Raw genomic sequence first — 25,239 nt, 5'->3', positions numbered from 1 at the left:
TCTCAATCCACTGGGCCACCCAGTTGCCCCCCACATAAGTGCTTTTCAATATCCCCTTCTCCATTGTGTTTCTTAGCCCCAGGCCTTCTGCAGGTAAAGTGACTGGACCTTAGAATCCTTTAAATCTTTAAGGAGGACTGGGAACATCTGGTTGTTGGGCTTCCCCAACAGGAAGTATAAACCAGGGTACACGCAGGATCCTTTCTGTCCCAGGAAGAAGCTTAGTTCCTAGAAACTAATTCTTAGGTTTCAGAATCACCAACAACCCTTAGGACTTGCATGGGGGCATTTAAACTCCTCAAGCTGTGGTCCAGGTATTACCTTCCACCTCCCCCACCCAGAATATAATTTGTGTTCAGTCCATCTGAACTATAGACATCTCCCATAGAGTTGCTTCAGATTCCATCATCTCTGAGGGAAAATCATTTATACATTGTAAACAAACTTCACAGTAACATAAATGAAAGTACTAATAATGACAATCCCCAAGATACAAATCAGCTGCCAGTGATTAGCTAAGCAAACTGGCTGCAACATTGTTTCACAGAACATCCTATTTTCATTAAACCAATTAGATAATTGATGCTTGTCCTCACTACTTCCCAAAAATACTCCATCTTTTTCCATCTTTGTGCTTCTTTTTTATTAGAAAGGTCCCCTCTCTTTGTAAAGCCCTCCCACTCTATATTTACTTATCCATCCTTCAATGCCTTCTTCAGTTGCTGCTTCTTCCTCTAATAAGAAATCTAATAAGATTTTTTATCTTTACTCTTTAATAAGAATAGCTCACATTTCTATAAATATACCTTAACCCACTTGATCCTCAGTGAAAAGAATAATATTGTTCCCATTTTATAGATGAGGAAACTGAAGCTTAGATATGTTAAGCAATTTGCCCAGATCACAGAGCTAACATCTAAAACAGTATTCAGATGGAAAATTTCATGATGCTAAGCCTAGCATTCTATGTCCCAGTGCTAGCCTGTTTCTCTGAGACAGATGGAGTTTGAATGTCCACAGCTCTTTGCATAATAAACCTGCGGCAACTAACCCTTTCTGTTTTGCACTAGAAAGATTCATGTCTATGCTTCATTCCTCCTGCTAGACTATCAGTTCTAGATGGTGCAGAGGATAGAGTGCCAGGCCTGACATCAGAAAGATCCAAGTTCAAATCTAGCCTTAGACACTTACTAGGTGTGTGACTCTGGACAAGTCACTTAACCCTTTTTGCCTGTTTTCCTTATTTTTAAAGTGAGCCAGAGGAGGAAAATACAAACCACTCTAGGATCTTTGCCAGAAAATCCCCAAAAGAAATAGGTCTTGATCAATGACACATGTAAAACCCAGCCGAATTGCTCATTGGCTACAGGAGGGAGGTGGGAGGAGGGGAGGGAAAGAACATGAATCCATGTAACCATGGAAAATACATGAACATGAATCCATGTAACTATGGAAAAATATTCTAAATGAATTAATTAAATAAAAACATAATTAAAAAAAATTTAAAGAAACCCAAAAGGGTTACCAAGGGTCTAGTTACTTGACTAGAAAATGACTAAAGAACAACAAAAAAAAACAAATGATCTCTTGAGAATATGGATTCAATTTATCTTTGTATCTTCCTTAATGACTAACCTACAAACTGCTCAATCAGAGCTGGATAGATGGTGGGAGAACCTCACTAAGTCCCCTGGACAAGGAGTCAAAGGACCTTAATCCAGTGATGGGCAAATTTTTTAAAGAGGGGCCAAAGGAAAGGAAATGCTCATCTGTCAGTCTGTTTCTAAGGCAACTCTTTCGAAGTTTCATTGTATTGTATCCTACTTATTGTATTTGTCAGATTAGGAATAATGTCATGCAGCCGGATAGAACATTTCAGGAGGCCCCCCTCTGCATCTGGCCTGTGGGCCCTAGTTTGCCCATCACTGCCTTAATCCGAATCCTGCTATTATCTATGCGACCTCATCTCCCTGGGCTTCCATTTCCTTACATCCCTCATTGGACACCCTCACAACAATCCTCGAGCAAGTCATTGGCTTCACCATTTTGCAAGTGGAAAGAACAGAAGGCCCTAAGAGGGAGGGGAATTGTTCAGGTTCACCCAGTACCCTTCATCTCTACCAGGAGCTGTTTGGACTTAGATGGCCTCTGAGGTCCCTTCCAACTCTGGAGCTGTGATATATAGAAGGATGAACAGGAGCCCTCACTGTTTAGCTCCATCTTCCCATCCAGATTTCCATCCCCCATCCAGGACAAACTAACCACCTCCTAACTAACCCCCCCCCCCACACACACACACACTCCCTGCCAGCCATCAGCTCCCCTAAGTTGCCTGTGTGGGAGGCTTCGCTTCCAGAGGCAACCTCAGTGGGGGTGAGACAGCCGGAGAAATTGCTTCTGCTAATCACAAGGCTTTGAGGGGGGGGGGGGCAGATCCAATTCACTGCACACCAGCCCCAGCATAGGTGTGAATTACTCTCCCTGCCTCTGGCCTCTCCTCGGAGAAGCTCAGATATCTGTCCTCACCAGTTCCGAGGCTGCCTCTCCCCCCTCCTGTGAGTAATAAAGGAACCAGGGCTGCCCAGTCACATGGTTAGCCCAGGTCCATCTCAGCAGGAAAAAACACCTCTTTGTTTGATTCTGCCCACAAGCAATATATATATATATATATATATATGGAGGACTCTCTCACACACACACACAAACACACTTTTCTCCCCAATTCATGCATGAAATTCTGCTATCATAGATTCATTCTTTTGAGTCTTTAGGCTTTTCCTTGGGAGTTCCCTAATGCCATGCATATAGCCAGCCCTCGGAGGGAGAACTCCTTAAACCTCATCTGCTAAAACCTTCTTGGGAATTAGCTGACTACCAGCTGAGGGAAAGGCCTTGAAGGCATAGGACAGAGGACTAGAGCTTAAATAAACTGAGAGCCAAAAGGGATGGGAGGAGACCACAAACAAGCCTGGAACACTGGACAGTTTTGCCAAGAAAGGACCACCCTGCAAGTTTCTTTACTAGAGCCATATGAAGGAACCTTAGAGATCATTTAGTCCAGACCCCTTCCAAAGGAGGATACTATTTTTATGGGCTCAGTTCCCTCATCTGTAAGCAATAATATCTATTGCTGGCATTTATATCACATGTTTTAAGGTTTACAAAGCATTTCATACATATTGTCTCATTTAATCCTCATACAGGCTGAGGGAGGAAGTATTATTATCTCCATCTTACAGATGAAGAAACTGAGGCTAAGACAGGCTAAGTGACTTGACAGCTAGTAAGTGTTTGCAGTAGGATTTGAATTCAGGTCTTCCTGATTCTCACATCCAGTATTCCATCCACTTCAACAATGATAAAATCTTTCCCTTCCTATAGCTTTGACAAGTATACAATTCTGTACTCACCCAATTTACCTATAGTTTCCATCTTTATATTCAAGTCACTCACCCATTCTGAGTTTATCTTGGTATAGGGTATGAGATTTGAACAATAATAAAATGTACACTAAGAGGCACAGTGTCAGTCACACCAGGCATTTGTGAAGTGTGAAAGGAGTGAGATTGTTCTTCTAAAAAGCATGAAAAGGGCAGCTGGGTAGCTCACTGGATTGAGAACCAGGCCTAGAGACAGGAGGTCCTAGGTTCAAGTCTGGCCTCAGACATTTCCCAGCTTTGTGACCCTGGGCAAGTCACTTGACCCCCATTGCCCACCCTTACCACTCTTCTGTCTTGGAGCTAATACACAGTATTGACTCCAAGACAGAAGGTAAGGGGTTAAAAAATTTTTTTAAAGCACAAAAGAAGTAGAAAATATTTTTGTGTCATATTCACAACAAAGCTTGAGAATATATGAAGTGCTTCCTAGGTTTTTTTTGTTTTGTTTTGTTTTTAAAACCCTTGTACTTTGGTGTATTGTCTCATAGGTGGAAGAGTGGTAAGGGTGGGCAATGGGGGTCAAGTGACTTGCCCAGGGTCACACAGCTGGGAAGAGGCTGAGGCCGGGTTTGAACCTAAGACCTCCTGTCTCTAGGCCTGACTCTCACTCCACTGAGCTACCCAGCTGTCCCCTGCTTCCTAGTTTTAAAAAGAGCCCTGACACACGTCACTGGACACACAGCAACCCTGTAGCAGACATTATCTTCACCATTTTGCAAGTGGAAAAAACTGAAGCCCCAGGAGTGAGGGGAATTGTTCAGGTTCACACAATTAGCCTGACAAAGCCAGTATTCAATCTCAAATTTCTGACCCTCACCCCAGAAGCCTTTTTTGCTTCATCACTTCTGCCTTCACAATGCGATGGAGTTCAATGTCAACTGAGGATAGTAAGAAGTCAGAAAGAGGAAAGATCAGTCCAAGCATGGGAGGTCTGGAAAAGCTTCCTAGAAGACGCCATGTATGTTTGAGCTAGTCCTGGAAGACAAAGGGGAGGAGGAGGGAGGTATTCCAGGAAGGAAGACCAAAGAGACAAAAGCGTGAATGGGCCCAGAACATTTGGGCAGACAGGAAAGCTACCTAGCTGGAATGAAAGGGCGAATTAGAGAGAATGAGGGCTGGAGAGGGAATTTGTGGTCAAGTTGAGAATGACCAAAATTGCCAAGCTGACACCACTGAATATTTGGTATAAGAGTTCTGTTCCTTGATTCTTTCTGTGCCCTGAGCATTCATTCACCTGCTATTCTTTCCACCTTCAGGTCTTTCTTGGGGGGGTCAATGAAACCCTTGCCAATCCCTTTGGCCCTCTCATGGTTGTTGCCCGAGTCATTCCCAACTATAAGGAGTTCAAGTAAGTAGGGGATGGGGGGAGGTAAGAGGGTGATGGGCAATAGAATCTCCTTCATGTCCGGCAACAGGCTTGACTTTATCCAAAGGTGAAGTCAGCAATTGTCTACATCAGTGGTTCCCAGACTTTTTTGGCCTACCACCCCCTTTACAGAAAAAATATTACTTAGCCCCCTGGAAATTAATTTTTAATTTTAATAGCAATTAATAGAAAAGATAAACTTTTAATTTTAATAGCAATTAATAGGAAAGATCACTGCAGCACCCACCAGGGGGCGGGGGCGCCCACTTTGGGAATCGCTGGTTTACATGGTGTCATTTCAGGAAACTTAAGAATTCTGTAAAAAAAAATAAAAGACCTCCTTGGCCTGTGAATAGTACTTTGAGATCCTTCAGGAAGACTTAGGCTTAGAAGGCACATGACTCTGGAAAGAAATTCTCATGAAGGAATTGAAGAAAAAATGATTAATCTCAGAGCCTAATGGGGAGAAAGCACTCTAGGGAGCTTGGAAGGGAGAAGACTTCAAAGGTGGGGGGGGGGAGGGGAAAAGGAAAGAGAGCCATTACATGAACGCATATAAGGCAAACCATTCATTTCACAATTTTGTCTGGAGGTAGCAAGGCAGTACCTAACCGATGGTGTCACCAAATGAGGATTCAGGTTCTTTGTTTTGAGGACCCCAATTCAGATGGGGGTTGGGGGGGAAGTTAATATCCTGAAAGAATCTTAGAGAGGTAATCTTCATAGAAAACACAGGATTAGTATTAGAAAGGCTACTGGGCTGGTAGTCAGAACAATGGAATTCCAATCCCAGTTCTACCACTGACTTTGGTATCTTTCTTTACCCATAACTCTTTCTCTGAGCTCAGTTTAGGTATCTGTATAATGGGATTGATGCTGCCTATCTTGACTATTACATTACATATGCTCATCATGAGAATGAATTTAGATAATGGATGTGAAGAATACTTTGGAAAGTACAATGTGCTCTACATAAAGGAACAACTGTTGCATTAATAAGCTACATAGAATTTGTAATGGAGTGTTATGTGGTAGAGTCCTAGAATGGGAGTCATAAAAACTGGGCTGGAATCCTCTACCCCTTAGAATCTGTGTGACATTGGTTAAATTACCTAAACTCTTTGGTTCTCAGTGATGGAGTTGGGCGAGATGACCTCTGAGTAATTCTTTGATGAAGAGTCTGTGCCCAAGTGCTTTCCACACTTGGTTCTTTCAATTCACAAAACATGTATTAAACACTATGTGCAAGACACTATCTCAGAGCTAAGATACTTATGAAAGGAGTTGAGGAATTCAAAGGATTATAAGGACAAGTAATTTCAAGGGTCATCAATGTGGATATTGAGGCATTTAATATGGTAGTAGTTATTGGGGCAAAGAGCTAAGTATCATAATCATGGAGGAAAGAAAAAGGAATGATGATGTATGTAATAAGTACACCGCTGAAAACTCTTAATACTTCTGACTCAAGTCTCTTTCTTTTCTTTTTCCTTTTTCTTTAAACCCTTACCTTCTCTCTTAGAATCAATTCTAAGTATCGGTTCCAAGCTAGAAGAGTGATAAGGGCTAGGTAATTGGGGTAAAGTGACTTGCAGAAGTCACACAACTAGGAAGTATTTGAGGTCCATTATGAATTGAGGACCTCCCATTTACTGAGCCACCTATGGAAGGAAGCTGCTCCTTCCTTCTTTTCTCAGGTTTAATATGGCTTTTGGGGATGATCAATTATAGAAAAAATGACCTAAATCCCCACCAATAAAAATATCCATTACAAGAACAACATTAAGAGGCCCCAATCCAATAGTAGAAGCATTTAATTAAGATAGTGATGTAAATAAAAAGAGGAGGGAGTCAATAGTACAATCATTCTTTATTCCCCAAACACAAATAGATATGCCCTTCTTAAAAGACTTCAGGGGATTATAGTCTAACCCTCTCTCTCAATCCTTATGAGTCTTTCCAGAATAGTGGGCAATGAACACAATTTCTTCAGAATTCATAGACCTTTAGTAAAATCTTGGGATTCAGTGCTATCTGCTTCATGGAGCTCTGTAGTCAGCTAGAAAACCTCTTGGTATAGATTAGAGATCTATGAAGCATCTTATTTCAACTCAAAGGAATAAGAAAAGGCTTCCAATAAGATGTCTCATGTGAGCTGAATCTTGTATGTAGTTAGGGATTCTCAGAGATGGACGTAAGAAGGAAGTGAAGTACATTACAGGTGTGGATAACAGCCTATGCAAAGGCTCCAAAATGAGAGATGAATCAACAAATTTGAAGGATAACAATTAGGCTAATTTGACTGAAACAGAGTAGCTGAAAAGAAGCAAATTGCATTTTCTGGACTGGAATGGGAGAGTGGAGTCAGATAGTAAAGGGCTTTAAATATCAAGTAAAGAAATTTGTATCTTTTCCTAGATGTAATAGTTGCCACTGAAGGTTTTAAAAAATGGATTTTTATTGATATCTTTTGTTTTTACATCACCAAGATTTATCATTGTATCCCTCCTCACTCCTTCAAGAGAGCATCCCTTATAACAAAGAATCTAAAAGGAAAATAGAGGAAGAAGGGAGAAAATAAGCAAAACCAATAAAAATATCAAAGAAGTCCATCATTATATGCAATATTCCACATCCATGGGTTCAGATCTTTGCAAGGAAGAGAGCAGGGGTGGAAGGGTGGGTGATATTTCCTTAAATTTCTTCTTTTGGGATATTGATAATTTCCCAATTTTCAGTTTCAGTACTTTGTATGTGATTGATCTTTCCATTTCTATTGTTATAATCACTATGTATATTGACTTTGCTTACTTTAATTTGTATCAGTTCATGTAAATCTTCCCATGCTTCTCTGTATTTGCCATATTTATTTTTCTTAGCATATAGCAATATTCCTTTACATTCATGTGCCATAATTGGTTTAGTGATTCAGCAGTCAATGGACATCTACTTTATTTCTAGTTCTTTAAAGTTGTAATCAATGCTGTTCTAGCTGTATTCATATATATGTTTTTCATTTTGTCTTGAGGTAAATGCCCCTAAGGAATCTCTGGGTTCAAAATATCTAGACATTTTAGCCACTCTCTTTGCTCAATGTCAAATTGCTTTCCAGAAGTGGTTGGTCCATTCTTCACTAAAAATTCTTGAACAGAAATATATCATAGTCAGCTTTCTGTTTTAAGATCATTCTGGCAGCTATATGAAGGATGGATAGGAGAAGAGAAAGACTGGAAGTTGTTGCAATAGTCTGGGAAAGAGGTGATGAGAGCCAGAATCAAAATGGTGGCCACATGGGTAGAGATGGTTTGGGTTTCATATTGGCTTCAGGGACTTTTTCATATGTTGCTCAAAAGCACATCCCAGAAGACTGCTATCCCCTCGCCCCGACTCCACCAATGCCATAGTTATGGTATTACAGTATTCAGATAGTCTAATAATGTAGTAAGAATTACAATGATTATTTCCACTTCTGCCTAGTAGATAAGTAGAAAAGGAGGATTATGATGCCTATCTACTTTTTATAGCTCAGGAAATTAAGGCATCTGAGCTTGAACAAAATCACTAAATGTGTCAGCAGGTAAACTGGGGCTCATACTCAAGTCCTCTGTTTCCAAGAGCAGGTGCCCCCAAACTCTGGGTTACTGGGTTTCTCCACCCTCATCTGTTATTCTTATAGAAAAATGGGTCTATGCTGAGTAAGAGGAGCTAGACTTGCCACACTTCTTGGTCTAAGATGAAAGATTATTGCTCACTGCCAGGTGCTGAGGATAGTGAAGAATTCCATATATTCCTGGGTTCCATTATGCTTACCCTTATCTTTCTTCTCTTCCCCAGGGAGACTAAGTTGAACAAAGAGACTTTATCTATGGGACTGCCTATGAGAACTGTCAACTTTCCAAGCCCCTCAGTGTTGTCTTTTGATGTTCCTCGGACCAATGTGCAAGGATATCCTCAGGTTAGTATTTATCCATCCATCCATCTGCCCCTCCATCTATCCTTCAATAGTCAGTATTCATTCTTTCCTTCATATATTTAGAAAACCAATATTTTCTCATTCATTCATTCCATCATGTTTTATGAATGTGAAGTAAGTAGAGTGGGAAAAAAACATTAGTCTAGGATTTAGGGTTTCAAATCCTGGCTATATCACTTACTGGTTGCATGACTCTATGCATCTCTCATAAATTCTTTGGGTTTCCATTTCTTCACTGTGAATTGGGCATAATAAGGTTTATTCTTCCTATCTTAAAGGAGGTGGTGCTTTCTTTAGAAATTTGTGCTAGGTGTGCTATAGTAAAGAATAGGAGGACATGGTCCCTGCCTTCTGGGATCTCTCAGTCTCTCTCAATAGGACAAAATATCAATGCACAAGTAGCTGGGTAATGAATCAAGAAAGTATATCATCAAGTTTGAAAATGAATAATGTTAATGCTTTTAATAATATGGCATAGTAGAAAGACTACAATCTTTGAAATCACAGAGTCTGATTCCATTCTTCGTTTTTTCATTGTTTGACCACTCATTGGATCATTGATAATAGAACTGGGGTGAGAGGAGGATCTTAGATGCCATTTATCCTCATCTATCCATTTTGCAGTTAAGGAAACAGGGGCCCAATGAAACAGAGACCTCAATGTTAAGTTACAGAGAGAGAATTTGAAGTCAGGTCATCTGACTCCCAAAGCCAGCATCCGATATTCTACTATGCTATTTTGCTAGAAAAGTTCTTTAACTTTTTCCAAGTTTCTGCCAAATGAAGAGTTTGGACTAGATGATATTTAACATTTATACTTATATAATTTATATTATGTAATGTTTTAATATGTTATACATAATTTACATTAACATCTAATATTAATATTTCCCAGTCAAATCCTATTATAGGCAAGCCATTGATCCACTGTATGACCTTGGACAATCACTTCTACTCTCTATATGTTAGCCAACAAGTCAAAAGGTCTTTATCAAGCACTTGATGCCAAACACTGTGCCAAGCACTGAGGATATAAAGGGACCTTTCTCCTCTATAAAATAAATGGGATAGGATTAGATGATCCCTAAGATACCTAGGTTGTGCAGTGGATCTCCAGGGCTGAAGTCAGGAAAACTCACCTTCTTGATATCAAAACTGTTCGCAGACATTTATTAGCTGTGTGACCCTGGACAAATCACCTAATCTTGTTTGACTCAATTTTCTCATCTGCCAAATGATCTGGAAAAGGAAATAGGAAACCACTCCAGTATCTCTGACAAGAAAAAAGTTGGACATGACTGAAAAATAAGATCCCTTCCAGCTCTAAATTTCTGGTTTCATAGTCTCCATGATCTTTTGGCAATTAGCATTGGGAATGTGAAAGAGAAAGGTCTAGTGAGAGGAGAGCATCTTGGAAAGGATGGAAGAGGTTTCACTTGAGGCTCAGAGAAGAAAGACCTTACTTTGTCAGCAGTCAGACTAACCTTGAGACAAAAAGGGGGTGGATTGTTCATGGATTGCTTTGAGTGAGCTTGGTGATGGTGATTTATCTTTTGAACATGGCTTCAGACACTGGCTTTTTAATAGGGGATTATAGTCGAGGATCTTGACAAAGAGAGGAGATATTGAAGAGATGCTACTTAGGATTAGAGCCCAAACCTAGTTCCTTGGCCAGTTTAGGAATAGGGCATTTTATTACTGTTTGAAAAAGCTCCCTTTCCCCTCTACAAGAGGGAATCTAGTAGATGAGCATTCCCTGATCCCTCTCAGTTTTAGGAAAGCTCAAGTCAGCAAGTTTCGTTTCTCAAAGTCCTCCCCAAGAGGCTAGTGAACCCCAGAGCAAGAAGTCCTGTTTGATTCTTTTGTGTGTGTGTGTGTGTGTGTGTGTGTGTGTGTGTGTGTGTGTGTGTNGTTTGATTCTTGTGTGTGTGTGTGTGTGTGTGTGTGTGTGTGTGTGTGTGTGTGTGTGTCCAAGGGACAGCAAAGGCAAGATACCTTCCCCAGAGCTCAGTCACCATCAAATCAGAACAAAAATTCAGGACCTCAATGCCCATGCTCTTTAATTCCTCTGCCTAAGAAAGTGCCAATAGTTGACTAGGCCCTCCAAGCAGTCTCCCTCATTCCCTTTTCCCAACCAAACAAGGCCATCTTCATACCATTGGAGCAGACTTTCTCTTCCCTGACTGCCTCTCTGGGGGCCTGAGATTCCACAGTGAAGCCTTCACTTTCTAGACAAAGAAATTGATGTCTGCTCCCATGGCAAACCTCCCTGACACTATAAATAAATAGTCAGTCACTGACCCCAAAGTTGTCATTTCCTGAGAGTCAGTTTTGAAATAAGGTAAGAGATCAGGGCAAGAAGGCTTTAGAAACTGGAGGACAATGGGACAGAGGGGAGGGGAATTGCTCTCTGAGCCAGGGAGAGGGGACAATGCAAAAGGGAAAGCTTGTAATATCTCCCAGACAAACTATTGAATTCAGAATTATGCCAAATGCCAGTTCCTCCATTCTTCCTTCCAAAACACCCTTCACCCCCTTTACTTCAGGAAAGATCCAAGAAGGAAAGTGAACACCTTTCCCCCTCCCAAAGAGGAGCAGGGAGGGGCACTGGCAAGTTCTCTTTAGAGACTTGTACCCATGGCAATCCCCCTGCCTTTTATTAAAGGCCATGACTTTGGATGGATGATCAGAGACAAAGAAGAATGACTGGTGGGCTGAAGGGGGGAGTATGTGTGAAGAGAACAGAGTCAGGGAGGAGGAAATAGGAAAGATAGATGAAAGCCCTATAGATAGGAAGCCTCATTCTCAACCAATTCTCCACTGTATTTCCTGTCAAGAGCTACATATTTTGGACATGGCCTTGCATTTAGCCAGAGAATTATTAACCAATCAGACTGAGCCCATGAGACTAGAGACGATCAATTTTAATGAGTATTCTTTCCCTCTGGGATCTCCATTGTGATTGCCACTGCTAGCTTTCTAGGCACCTCTCACTCCAATGACTGGAAGTTTTCTCATCATTCTCACCTTGAGATGTGTGTGTGTGTGTGTGTGTGTGTGTGTGTGTGTGTGCGTGTGTGTGTGTGTGTGTAACTTCAACCCCAGAGACAGTTGGTCACTTGCTGAAGGTCACACAAGATGGCATGAGATGTTCTATTGAGATACATTAAGAAGACATGGACAAGACACTGAAGGGCCTGGGCTGAGCATTTTCCTAGAGTGCTTTGCTAATAACAATAGCTATCATTTATATAATGTATGTCATGCACTTTACAACTATTTTCTCATTTAGTTCTCACAACTGTCTTAGGGGCTATTGTTATCTCCTTTTCACAGTTGAGGAAACTGAGGGTTGCAGAGTTTAAGTGATTTGCCCAAGGTTAAATAACTAGGTCAGATTTGAACTCTAGGTCTAGTACTTTACTGTACCACATACTGCCTTTTATTCATGATTAGGTAGGTTCCTCCTCTTCCTTCTCCTCCTCCTCCATTTCTTCTCCTTCTCTTCCTCCTCCTCTTCTTTCTCTTCTTCTTCTTCCTTCTTCTTCTCCTCTCATATTCTCTTCCTTCTCCTCTGAAGCAGATTCTCTTCCTTCTCCTCTGAAGCAGATACCTCCTCCTTGTTCTTCTTCTCCTCATTTCAAAATTTATGCAGCAATATAGGGTTTGAAATGCCCTTTACATTTATTATCTTATTTGATCTTCATAACAACTTTAGGAAGGAGATGCTATTATTATTCTTGTCTAACAGATGATGAAATGTGATTTGTCCAGAGTCACACAGTTAGTGTCCAAGGCAGGGTTTGAACTCAGGTCTTCTTGAATCCAGCACAATGTTCTCTTCACTTTGTTTCCTAGTGGTTTCTATTACTGCCAATAATAATGATGATGTGATCAGATATAGTGTGTCCTAAAAACTATAAAAGACTTTGGGACACCCTACATAGTGTTTTAAAAGAACAAAGTGCCTTTATAGTCATTGTCTTATTTGGGCTTTAAAATGGCACATAAAGAGGATTAAGACTCAAGAGGAGGGAAATTAGGTTCTTGAGTTCTTACAACTAGTAAGTGGTAAAGGTGTGAGACTCAAATCCAGATCTCCTGTCTCCCAGCCAAGTGCTCTCTTTACCGAACTAACCTCCAATCAATCTTGATGTAGTTGACACTGGATGGCAAAGGGAACCAATGGTTCCTATCATTCCCCTCAAACTAGCTAGTGTGTGTTATAATAGATGGCATTTTCCTAACAAGTTAAGAATGTTTAGATCAGATGGTTGGTTCAAAGTCCTAATAATAACTATAATCTATTATAGTCCTAATAGATTCAAGGTCAACTGAATCCCTTTTGACTACCTAATTCTCACTCCAACTAAAATTGTCCTTTCTCTTTAAACATACTTCCCTAGAACATTTTTTTTATCTCTTTTTTGTCTCCTAACAAATTTGTACCTTGTATTAAACTGATCTATGTACAGCAATAGCTCCTTCTCTTCACCAAAAAAAAAAAAACGTAAACTCATTGCAGGCAGGAACACTATTAATTTTGTATAAAGAATTCCTAGTTGCCTAATATTGTGCCTTGCACATAATTTGAACTTTATAAATATTTGTTCAGTTTAATTCAATTCCACAAAATTAATTAATTAGGAACAGCTAGATTACACAGTGGATAGAGCCAAGCCTGGAGAGGGGAGGTCCTGAGGTTCACATCTGATCTTAGATATTTTCTAGCTATGTAACTCTGGGCAGGTCACTTAACCCCAACTGCTTTGCACTTATCAATCTTCTGCCTTATAACCAATACTTAGTATTCATTATAAGACAAAAGGGAAGGGAAGGGAAGGGAAGGGAAGGGAAGGGAAGGGAAGGGAAGGGAAGGGAAGGGAAGGGAAGGGAAGGGAAGGGAAGGGAAGGGAAGGGAAGGGAAGGGAAGGGAAGGGAAGGGAAGGGAAGGGAAGGGAAGGGAAGGGAAGGGAAGGGAAGGGAAGGGAAGGGAAGGGAAGGGAAGGGAAGGGAAGGGAAGGGAAGGGAAGGGAAGGGAAGGGAAGGGAAGGGAAGGGAAGGGAAGGGAAGGGAAGGGAAGGGAAGGGAAGGGAAGGGAAGGGAAGGGAAGGGAAGGGAAGGGAAGGGAAGGGAAGGGAAGGGAAGGGAAGGGAAGGGAAGGGAAGGGAAGGGAAGGGAAGGGAAGGGAAGGGAAGGGAAGGGAAGGGAAGGGAAGGGAAGGGAAGGGAAGGGAANAGAGAAGAGAAGAGAAGAGAAGAGAAGAGAAGAGAAGAGAAGAGAAGAGAAGAGAAGAGAAGAGAAGAGAAGAGAAGAGAAGAGTGGGAGAAAGTGAATTAAGTAGCTGTTATATACAAGGCTACCCAAGGTACAAGGGATAAAAAGACAAAAACATAGGAGTCTGTGGCTTCCATAAGATTACATTGTTCTAGGAAAAGATAGCTGTCTAAGTATGACAATTCACCAACTGGTGATCCAGATCATACAGAGAAGATTAATTTTTATTATAAGGCATGGCAAGGAGAAAGCAGTTGATTGACAACTTCCCTTTCAGCCAAGGGAATTCAGAATACAAACAACTTCATATATGTGCATGTCTATATAAATATAGATAATATATAGATGAAAGACAGATGGACTTGATAGAAATAGAAGTAGAAAATAGTGATAGACCAAAATAGAGATAGATGTGGTGATAAACTATATAGATGATGAAGGTAGAGGTGGAGAGATAGTAATAGAGAACAAGATAGAGAAAATCAAGATAGAGATGGCAGAGGTAAAGAACAAGGATAGAGACAGAGATAGAGATAGCAATGGAGATGGTGGAGATAGAAAAAGAAGCAAAAGAAATGGAACATAGCAAGGGAACAGGAATGATGATGATGATGATGATGATGATGATGATGATAAACATAGGGATGTCTAGGGAGGAGGTCACTGCTCATTTGCAATAAAATTGGAGGTTAGTTAAAATGTAAAGGCAATCATGTCTGGAGAGGGAAGATGCAAGGCCCCTGTCCCTTTGTCTTCATGCAATGTATACACAAATAAGTAAATACAGAGTCTTTTGGAGAAAGAATAAAAGCATTAACCCCTGAGAAAGAGTAGGAAAGGCCCATTCTGGAAGTGGCACATCAGTTGGAAGGGCTCAAGGGATTTTAAGAGTAGAAGTGAGGAGAAAAGCATTCTAAGCCTCAGAGACAGCCTGTATAAAATCATTGATATGGAAGATAGAATATAGCCAATGGGAAATAGCATGAGACCAGTTTGCCTATAATGAGGAATGTGAGAAAGGAATCAAGGGCTATCATTCTAGAAAAAGAAGGTGGAGCCAGACTGGGAAGGATTTTATACATCCAGGAATTAAATTTATGTTGAATTGAATTATGTTGAAAGACTTCAGCTTATGTAGATGAAGGAGGGCCAATTATGGGAACATGGACATTCTCAGTTCTGAGATAATTCATGGTCTCCAAAGTGAAGGCAGTTGCAAAGCCTTTATTACATAATCCCAGGAAGCTACTTTCCTGGAATCTTTTCTCCTCCCACTCCCAAGGTGCTCCTAGGCTGTTGAAGTATTGCCTTCCTAGTATGAGTTCAATTCTGTTATGGGGGTTCACCTATGATTTAAGGTGGGAAGAGATCATAGAAAGGATGTGATTCAACTTCCTCATTTTAAAGATGGACAGAAGTCAAATCCCCTAATGGGAAAAGGATTTACCAAAGATGTACTAATATCAGAGCTGGCATTTGAACTCGGGTCCTCTGACTCCAGCACCCATGCATTTCTCACTGCGTAATTCTGCCTCCAAGTGAGCATGAAAGAACAAATAGTCAAAGAATGATCAATTCATTTCTTCCACATGTACAATTTCCTTTTGCTAGCACTATTTCCCCTGATACTCAGAGCTGCTTAACTGAATCCAAGACAACCCAGGACTTTCTTCCCTGACTTGTGACTAGAGAAATGTCCTGTACAGATGGCAAGGAGCTTTAAGAGAGTGGTACCAGTAACTCTGGCCCAAAGAATAGGCATGGGAAGATCACTGGCTTCAGAATCAGAAGATCTGAGTTCAAATCTAGACTTTTCTACTGATGATCTACGAGACCCTGGACAAGTCCTTTAACCACTTTAGGTTTCAGTTTTCTTCCCTGGAAAATGAGGGAATAGTTTTAGGTGGTCTCCTAGGGTTCATTCCTTCCAGAAAGCTGAGGAATCTATGAGAAGGGATGGGATAAGGAGATTTCCATCTAAAAAGCAAAGTTCCAAAGGGACCCTCTTGCTTCCCTATCCTACTGAATCACCTGGGTTCACTTAAGAAATCCCAGGCAAAGTTATGTATCCCCATTATCACAGTCCCTGACATTTGTCTGGAATTTGATATTTTTTCAAGGCATAAATAACAGGCACTCTTCAAAGCCTTAATTCCCCACTCCCCATTTTATAGACAAATAAATAGAGACCTTAGAAGCATATAGATCACATGGTTAATGACAAAATTTACTCTTTCTACCACAATTCTCTGCCTCTGGCACAAACTAAATCACAAAATCACAGGATATCTGGGGAAGGAACCTTAGAGGTATTCTAGTTCAATTTCCTCATTTTCTTGAGGAGAAAATTTTAAGTCCAGAGAGGAAAGTAATGAATCCAAAACCACACAGTGAGACAGTGACTCCATTTTTAAAGGGGAAGAGGGAGGAATGTAGTGATAAGAAATGGAGAGAAGTCCCTAAAGGGAACTACAAAGGAAGACATCTAAAGGCAACCACTTGGCCCATTGTCGAGCCCAGAAAAGCCCTGATAATGGCCCCAGAGTAAAGGGTTCTGGTCATGGGCTCAGGGGATGGTGCTCTGGTCATAAGGGTTAATGGATTTACTGAGGTCAAACTTACAACAGTTAATCATATTCACTAATTCCACCATCCCAGCATGCCATCAGGCCTGTCCCTTTCCATTAGCATCTTTCAGACAATGGTTTCCCCAACCCCCATTTCACCTTCAGCCAGGCAGCAGCTCACCCATACCAATGGCCAAGGATTTAACCCTTTGAGAAGCCCCTTAAACCGCATTCTTCTCTTACTTTTGTCCTTCCATTGGGAATAAAGGGGATCAGAAGGTGACATGAGGCGAAGAACATAGGGAGTCAGTCTGTGGTTGAGGTTAGCTAGGGATGAATAAATGAATAAAAATTAATCATTTATTAAGCCAGTATTAGAGCATTTATTAAGTTGCTACTATACATCAGGCACTGTACTAAGTACCATTGATATCGAAAAAAAGCAAAACAGTCTCTGCTCTCAGGGAGCTCCCAGTCTAATGGGGGAGGAATCATGCAATGACTACATACAAACAAGATATAGACAGGATAAATCAGGTGTAGTCTCAGAGGAAGGCACTCTTTTCCCTGAGAGAGGGAAGATTAAGGGGGACTTTAGTGGAAATATGTAAGAAACTATGGAAACAAGAAGGTGGAAATATGGAGGAAAAGCAGTCAGGCATGAGGGACAGTTAGTAAAACCACTGGGAGTCTAGAAATGGTGTGTCCTATGGGAGAAATAGCAAGGGAGAAGAATACACTGGGGTGGGGGTTATGGTATGAGAAGACAGTTAAGCTACAAAAAGAGTCAAGTTAAAAGTCAAATGGAGGGTTTTATATTGGATCCTGGAGGTAACAAGGAGCCATTGGCATTTAGTGAATAGGGATGTGGGGGAAGGGGTAGAATGAGACATGGCCAGGCTTGCACTTTAAGAAAATCAATTTGACAGCTGAGTGGAGTGTAGAGGATGGACTGGAGTGGGGAGAGCCTAGAGGCAGGCAGACCCACCAGCAGGCTATTGCAGTAATTCAGGTAGGAAGTGATGAGGGCCACTGCATTGTGGTTGCTGTGTCAGAAGATAGAAAGGGGAACTTTTTTTTTAATGTTATTTAATTGATTAAGAAAAATTTTCCATGATTACAAGATTCATGTTCTTTCCCTCTCCTCCCCCCTCCCCCAGTCAACAAGCAATTGGACAGGGTTTTACAGATGTCATTGATCAAGAACTAGTTCCATATTATTAATATTTGCACTAGGGTGATCGTTTAGAGTCTACATCCCCAAACATATCCCCATCAAACCATGAGATCAAGCAGTTGTTTTTCTTCTGTGTTTCTACTCCCACAGTTCTTTCTCTGAATGTGGATGGTGTTCTTTCTCATAAGTGAAAGGGGAACTCTAAAGAAGGTAGAAGTGACAGGACTTGACAAATGATTGGATATGGTAGGGGTTATGGTAGGTGGTATGTGAGAGGGAAGTGTGATCACATTTTAGTCTTCACTTAAAGACTTCTAGAGATAGAGAACTCATTACCTCCCAAAATAGACTAGACTTTTTTGCATTGGCTCTCATTAATAATATTATATATATATATATTATTATATATATACATATATATACATTTTTTAAACTCTTACCTTCTGTCTTAGAATCAATACTGTGTATTGGTTCTAAGGCAGAAGAGTGATAAGGGCTAGGCAATGGGGGGGTTAAATGACTTGCCCAGGGTAACACAGCTAGGAAGTATCTGAGGCCAGATTTGAACCCAGGACCTCCCATCTCTGGGTCTGGCTCTCAATCCACTGAGTCACCCAGCTGCCCCCTCATTAATAATGTTATTAATAATAGTTAGTATCTATTAAGTGCTTTGGTACAGCTTGGTGGCAGAGTGGATAGAGTGCTGGCTCTGGAATCAGGAAGATTATTTTCCTGAGTTCAAGTCCAGCCTATTATACTCACTATCCACTATCCATGTGACCCTGGGCAAGTCACTTCACTTTATCTCTATTTTCTCGTCTTTAAGATGATCTGGAAAAAGGAAATGACAAAGTGCTACAGTATCTTTGCCAAGAAATCCTCAGCTGTGGTAACAAAGAATCAGGCATGACTAAAACAACTGAACAACAAAATCAAAAATAAAGCACTTTAAGAATTTCTAGAAGCTTTATGTGTGCTATCTCATTTGATCCTCCCAACCCTATAAGGTAGATACTATTATTAGCCCCATTAGACAGATGAGGAAAATATGGTTGAGAAACACAACTAGTAAGTGACTAAAGCTAGATTTGAACCTCAGCTCTATCCATTTCACCACCTTGATGCCTAGTAATTTATTAGTGTTATGTTTAAAATTAATATCTACCACATTCTTAATTTTCTATAAAGTTTATTAATAATCACTTGAAATAGAAAAGAGAGATAAACATAGATTTACTTTAAGTCTGTCTGACCATGTGAGCTCAGCCTGTCATGTTGATAACGGGATGGACTGGGTCGGCAATCCAGGAGTGGGGAGGGGATGAAATTCCCTCTGCACATTAGAAAGGTCTACATGATGATGGCTTAAATTTGTCTCTCTGGAATGTCTACCCTTCAGTAGTAGCTCTGCTCTCTGGGGCTAAGCAGGGCAAGTCTATTTCCTTTTCCATCCATCAATCCTTTAAATATATGAAGAGTAAGACCATGTCTATTCTGTATGGGAGTGAGTATTGATGTAGGGGGGTATATCTAGACTCCCCCCTAATTAGCTTTCAATGGGCCAGATCAGCTATCACTCACCCCCACCCCAGGGAAGACCTATGAGGGAATAAACTCAAAGAGGTTCCCAAACTGGCAAAGCTAGAGTGGGGATGTTGAAGGAAGATGTTGGGGTTTAGTTGTGACCCTAATGGGTTGGATCTTGGGGTTCAGTTGTGACCCTAATGGGTAGGATCCCACCCTCAGAGCCAGCCCTCTTGAGACAAGCCTCCCCCCACTCCTAAGTTCAAGTTAGCTTTTGCCCATCAAAATGGAGTCAGGTAATGGTCTGCCCCTCAGCCCCAAGATCAGTCACCTCCCCGCCCCCCCCAAATGTAACTGCTCCAGACTCTAAGTATCAAACTATCAGGGGTTTCTTAAATGGCAAATTAAGTTCAAGGTACAGGGGGAAAGGGGAAAGGGGAATCAAGGAAGGAAGGAAAGGGTGAACTTTACTATCAGCTATGTCTTCTCCCCAAGAGAGCAGGTCTGGACTTCTAATTGGGGGGGGGGGCGTTGATCACAGTAGCTAACTCTCTCTTCCCCCTACAATTTCCTATCAAATATTTCTAAACTAATATAAGAGGGAAATAATAGGATAAATGGATTCAAGCAGGATCAGGGAAGGGACCACCCCCCTCATTCAAGCCAGCTCCCCCAAGAGTTTGAGCTCTCTGGCCAAATTGGAGAATTGCCGTTCAATGTCTTTGTTGGTAAATGAAGATAGCAGGAATTGATGTTAGTAGTTGTGATCTCCCAATAATCACTAATAAAAGTACAGAGGAACCCAATTCACTCAGGATCCACTCCAAAATCAAAACCTCCCAACCAAAGAACCGACCCCTCAGGGTCCCAATCGGGTCAGGAGTGAAGTGACAGTTGAGAAAACTCCTTCTCCTCAGTGGACCCTCCTTTTTCATTCCGAACTGGCAACATTCTGCTGAGCCATTTCAGGGTCCCTTCCAACTCCAATTACCTGCTCCCCTTTGAAAATTTCAGTCCACAGTTACAATTCTAAGCCATCATTTTTCCAAGTTAAGCACTCTCAGTTCCTTCAAAAGAGCTCAGAATGTCCATGGCACCAGAGTCTCTCTACTCTAGTTGTTGTCCTTGGATTTTTCCTTTTCTCAGTGTACATCCTGAAAATTGGAACTCAGAACTGGGCATGATACTCTGGCTATGAGAACAGAGAACAATAGGACTATAATCACCTTTGTTCTAAACATTATTCCTTACTTAAGGCTGTCTATGCTCACACTAGTTTTTATTGACCTTCATGCCATATGGTTGACTCATGTTGAGCTTGTAGTCCACTAAAAACTCCAGATCTTTATCAAGGAACTGCTCTAGAGCCACACCTCCCTCACCAACTTTGTCCATGTGCAGGTGACTTTGTGGATGCCAAATGTAGCACTTGAGATTTACCCATTTCATCTTGTTAGCTTTAATTTATCTTATTGAGTTCTTTTGTGCTGGCCAACCTTCTTCTTGGATACGTGATTATCCTGGGTCATATTATAGAAGTATCTTGAAATGCCTTGCCTCAGTTCAGATTGGCATGGGCAGCACTTGGATTTGGTTGGTTTTTCTTGAGTAAAGGCATTGGAAATTGGTGCGAGTGTGTGTGTGTGTGTGTGTGTGTATACGTGTGTCTGTGTCTGTGTCTGTGTCTGTGTCTGTGTCTGTGTCTTTGTGTGTATGTGGTGGGAAGAGGGAAGAGTTAAGATTTGTAGAGGAATATGAAAGGAGGCCAGATCTGCACTTCCCCAAATACCCAGGTCCTAGCTTTTGCCCCAATCATGGTTTAGGAAGGGAGAAAAGGGGAAATGGGAGGGAGGAAAGATATTTTTCTGTCTTGAGAAGAGTCTGGCTCCTCAATTATGGCACTGACTCCCTTTTCTCCTCATTAGATATCTAAGCCTGGTGGGCCTGCCAAACAGCCTGAATGGAATACTTCCTTCCTTTACCAAGGCCGGAATGGGTGTACACAGTTCAATGATAATATGGCCCTGTTGCTGGAGTATTATCCTATGACCACAAGTAAGTTCCAAGTCAAGGTAGAACAGAACTGGGGTGGCTATTGGTTTGAATGGCTTACTTTTTCCATCTTCCCACAACCATATCTCTAATGACCACAACTGCCCACCCTGGGAAATATGAAGGAAGGCTACAGAAATCTTCCCAAGAGCATGTCCAAGGTCTTTCTTTCAGATCTCAAACTGGACTGAGTTTCTTATCAAGGAAAAGATAATGAGCCAAGATTTAGGAGATGCATGCTCCAATATTGTATCCTGGCACACATCCACTATATGTTTACTCCTATGTCAGGTGCCTTGAGAGAGAAGGAGGGAAAGACTAGACAAGTTCCCTGACCTCAGGGGACTTACAACATGACTAGGGAATCTCTCCTTAGGGTAACTTGGTGACTTAGTAGATAGAGAACCAGGTCAGGAAACAGGGGGTCCTGGGTTCAAATCTGACCTCAGACACTTCCTAAATATGAGACCCTGAGCAAGTCACTTAACCCCAATTGTCTAAGTCCTTATCATTCTTCTGCCTCGGAACCAATACACAGCATTGATTCTAAGATAAAAGGTAAGGGTGGAGTTTTTTGTTTGTTTGTTTGTTTTTTAACCACTCCTCTCTCCCTTCTGGCCTTTCAGCCAGTCAGGATTCACATCTCCCTAATATATTTTATCTATGAAGAAGTTGTTGGAGAAAAAGAGTGGAGACTTTCGTGTCCAATTTTAGGAATGAAAGCAAAAAGACAGATTTAAGGTATAATACTTTCTAGGAGAAGAGGCAGTTAGGTGGCAAAATGTATAGAGTACCAGGTTTGGAGTCAGGAAGATCTGAGTTTGAATCCAACCTCAGATATTTCTTGGCTGAGTAACCCTAGGCAAGTCACTTAACCCTGTCTGTCTCAATTTCTTCATCTGAAAAATGAGCTGGAGAAGGAAGTAGCAAACCACTGCAGTAACTTTGCCAAGAAATACCCAAACAGGGTCAAGAATGATCAGATACAACTAAAATGACTGAACAACAATGATTAAGAAAAGTACAGATTATATGGCAAGTGTGGAGATAATGGCCTTTGACTGTTCTCTTAAGAAAGGCATATATTCCCCCTATCTTCTTGGGAAGATTCTACATGTGTAATGATGAGATTTTACAGGGAATGAATAATAAATTTCTAATACACAAAGATTATAATAAAGCCTTATTAATATAACTATGTATAAAGGTGGATATGCATGTATATATCCAAAGCAAACAATATTTCAAAACTCAGAGGATACTGTACCTTCTAAACCTAGATTAATAGAATAACAGAGACCAGATATTACAGAAAGCATTGCAGTAGTGAAAGTTTGTTGGCCTTAGGGCAAGGCTACAGCAGGTCTGTGTAAGAGGAGAACTCACCATATTTCTCCTCCTTCCTGCAGTGCCTGCAAAAGAATCATGGAATCTTACGGAGCCTTTGGGCATCTCTGTAGTTCCACTCAATAACCGAATCTACCGAAAAATGATGTCGGGATCAAAGACTGCCCTACATGTGAAGAAGCTCCCTATCAAGGTTAGTTACCCCTACCTGCTTCCAAATCATGCCAGGGCAGCCTTATGGTCTTTGCCCAGTACCTTTTTCATAGAATCATGGACTCTCAGAATTGGAAGGCAACTTTGGGGCCATCCAGTTCTGCCATTTCACCTACAAAATCCCCAACACTTGATCATTCTCTATTTGAAGTCCTCCAGTAATGGGCAAAATTCACTATTTTGAAAAACAACCCATCCCACTTTCAGCAAGCTGAAGATGTCAGGAAGTTTTCCTTCTAACAATCTGCCTCCCAGAAATTTCCCTGCAATGCACCTAGTTCTGCCCTCTGGGACCAAGCAGGTCTAACTTAATCTCTCTTTCCCATGACAGCCCTTCAGAGAGTGGAAGGCAGCTCTTGTGTACCCCATTACAGTTTCTTTTCTCTGGCTGTACTCCTTGATTCCTTCCATTTATATACAATTGGCTTATTTCTCTTTAGGGGTGCCAATCTTGGATTCTGGGACAACCCCCCAATATGACATATTAGCAATTGATCAAGTATTGATTAAGGTGCCTCCTATAGGATAGTCACAGTTCTAGGCACTAAAGATACAAATGAAAATGAAATATTCCCTACTTCCAAGAAGTTTACATTCCATGCAGGACAATGCCCAAATATTGATACATTTATACAAAACAAATACATGTAGTTGCATGTGAAAGGAGTGGGAAAAGTTTCATGTAGAACACAGTTCTAGAGCTGAACTCTGAAGGAAACAAGAGATTCTAATAGGCCAAGGAGAGAAAAGAGTTTGACCCAAGCACAGGAGACTGCCTGGGCAAAAGTGTGGAGATGGGAGATAAAGATATTTGAACCAGTGTTCATCCCTCTATGTTTCCCAAAACTCTTTTACCTCAATTATCTCAGGAAGCAGTTTGTGCCAGATTCTTAATTGATCACCAGCAAATGTGATTTTTTGTGAAGTGGTTTAGGTATTACTAGCCCCATTTTATAGATGAGGGGCCCATCACTCTGGAGTCTGAGGAACCAGGTTCAAATGCCATTTTTTGAGCTTTCTCTTTAAGTCTATAAAAGGGAGATTTTCAGTCATTTGGCGCTGTCCAAAAATGGAGTGAACTGACAACACATTCCCCATAACATATGGGAAGTGTTTCGTGATCCTTATCACTTGAGGGTTTCAAAGAGAGACCAGATTGGTAGGAATGAGGCAGAAACTGGACATAGAAGGTTCCTATCTACTCAGAGATTCTATGAGAATCACTTGTTTAGACAGCTCCCAGAACTTCATCACATAAAATGGAGATGGTATTGTGAGACATGGAAGCTATTTTCAGATGCCCCTCCATAACCTCTTCTACATAGTGGAGGCTGAGTTTATCCTGTTTCCCCAGTGGGTAAACAGAGCTGAGGAAGGAGGTACTTCACCTAAATGTCTTTAAGGGTTCATGCTATTCTGAAACCGATTCATCTCACCCCATTTCAAAGCATACACTAGAATAAAGGGGGCTAAATGCTAATGAAAATATTCCAGATTCAGCTACTGGTCTGATTTGACTTGTTGAACTCATTCTTCCTGGCCCATTGCCTTGGAAAGCACCTGGTGACAATCCCTAGGGTATGACATTTATTTAACGGCAATGACTTATTTAGGGTGTCCACTATATATACAAGATGGTCCTGCATTTGGTACTAAAGGGGATACAAAGACTTGGTCATCATCTTCATAAAGCCCACAGTCTAATGAATACCAATAATGAAGTGACCTTGATTCAGAAGCTAACTCCTATTCTAATAATCCTCTTCCTTCAGTGAAAGGCAGGACCCTTGAGTGAAGAGAGAAAACATATGGAGAAAAGGAATGAGGGAAGGTCCATACTCTCAACCCAATGGAGAAAATAAAATTTATTTAAGGAAAAGGGTCAAGGCTGGTGAAAGCAAAGGGACTAGACCTGACAGGGAAACATGGGGCTAGCTTAGAAGAACTAATCCTCTGTCCTTTCTTTCCCAGAGAACTAAACTGAAAACGATAGCAGGTGGAACGCCTACTGTTAACTTATCCATCCAAGTGCTTTCCTCAGAGGTAAGACCAAGTGAATTTCCCCCCATAAGGCAAGAGATTGGGTGGACTCATAGATTCACCTCTTATGACCTTTCTTTAGTACTTGTTTGGTTTTATCCAAAGATGGAGGGAAATAGAGAGGGCATGTTGCATAAGTTAGGAGTGTTCTGGACAATGTTGAAGTCCTGGAGATACAGAGACAGAAATACAAGGAAAAGAAAGAAAGAGAGAGAGAGAGAGAGAGAGAGAGAGAGAGAGAGAGAGAGAGAGAGAGAGAGAGA

The 25,239-nt window shown here is 41.1% G+C and overlaps 1 protein-coding gene across 1 annotated transcript in view; it reads left to right on the top strand.

The window, feature by feature from the left end:
• The window catches only part of CCDC33 (coiled-coil domain containing 33), a 181,312-nt gene that overhangs the window by 46,075 nt on the left and 109,998 nt on the right, over positions 1 to 25,239 (top strand). Inside the window, exons 6-10 of the mRNA XM_044660257.1 lie at positions 4,697 to 4,788; positions 8,641 to 8,761; positions 21,250 to 21,379; positions 22,786 to 22,916; positions 24,908 to 24,979. Of these exons, the coding sequence (XP_044516192.1) occupies positions 4,697 to 4,788; positions 8,641 to 8,761; positions 21,250 to 21,379; positions 22,786 to 22,916; positions 24,908 to 24,979 (546 nt within the window). The remainder of the gene's footprint in view (positions 1 to 4,696; positions 4,789 to 8,640; positions 8,762 to 21,249; positions 21,380 to 22,785; positions 22,917 to 24,907; positions 24,980 to 25,239) is intronic.

Source organism: Gracilinanus agilis, chromosome 2 (assembly GCF_016433145.1).
Source record: "Gracilinanus agilis isolate LMUSP501 chromosome 2, AgileGrace, whole genome shotgun sequence".
NCBI lineage: Eukaryota > Metazoa > Chordata > Mammalia > Didelphimorphia > Didelphidae > Gracilinanus > Gracilinanus agilis.
This window is presented reverse-complemented; position numbering and strand designations above follow the sequence as displayed.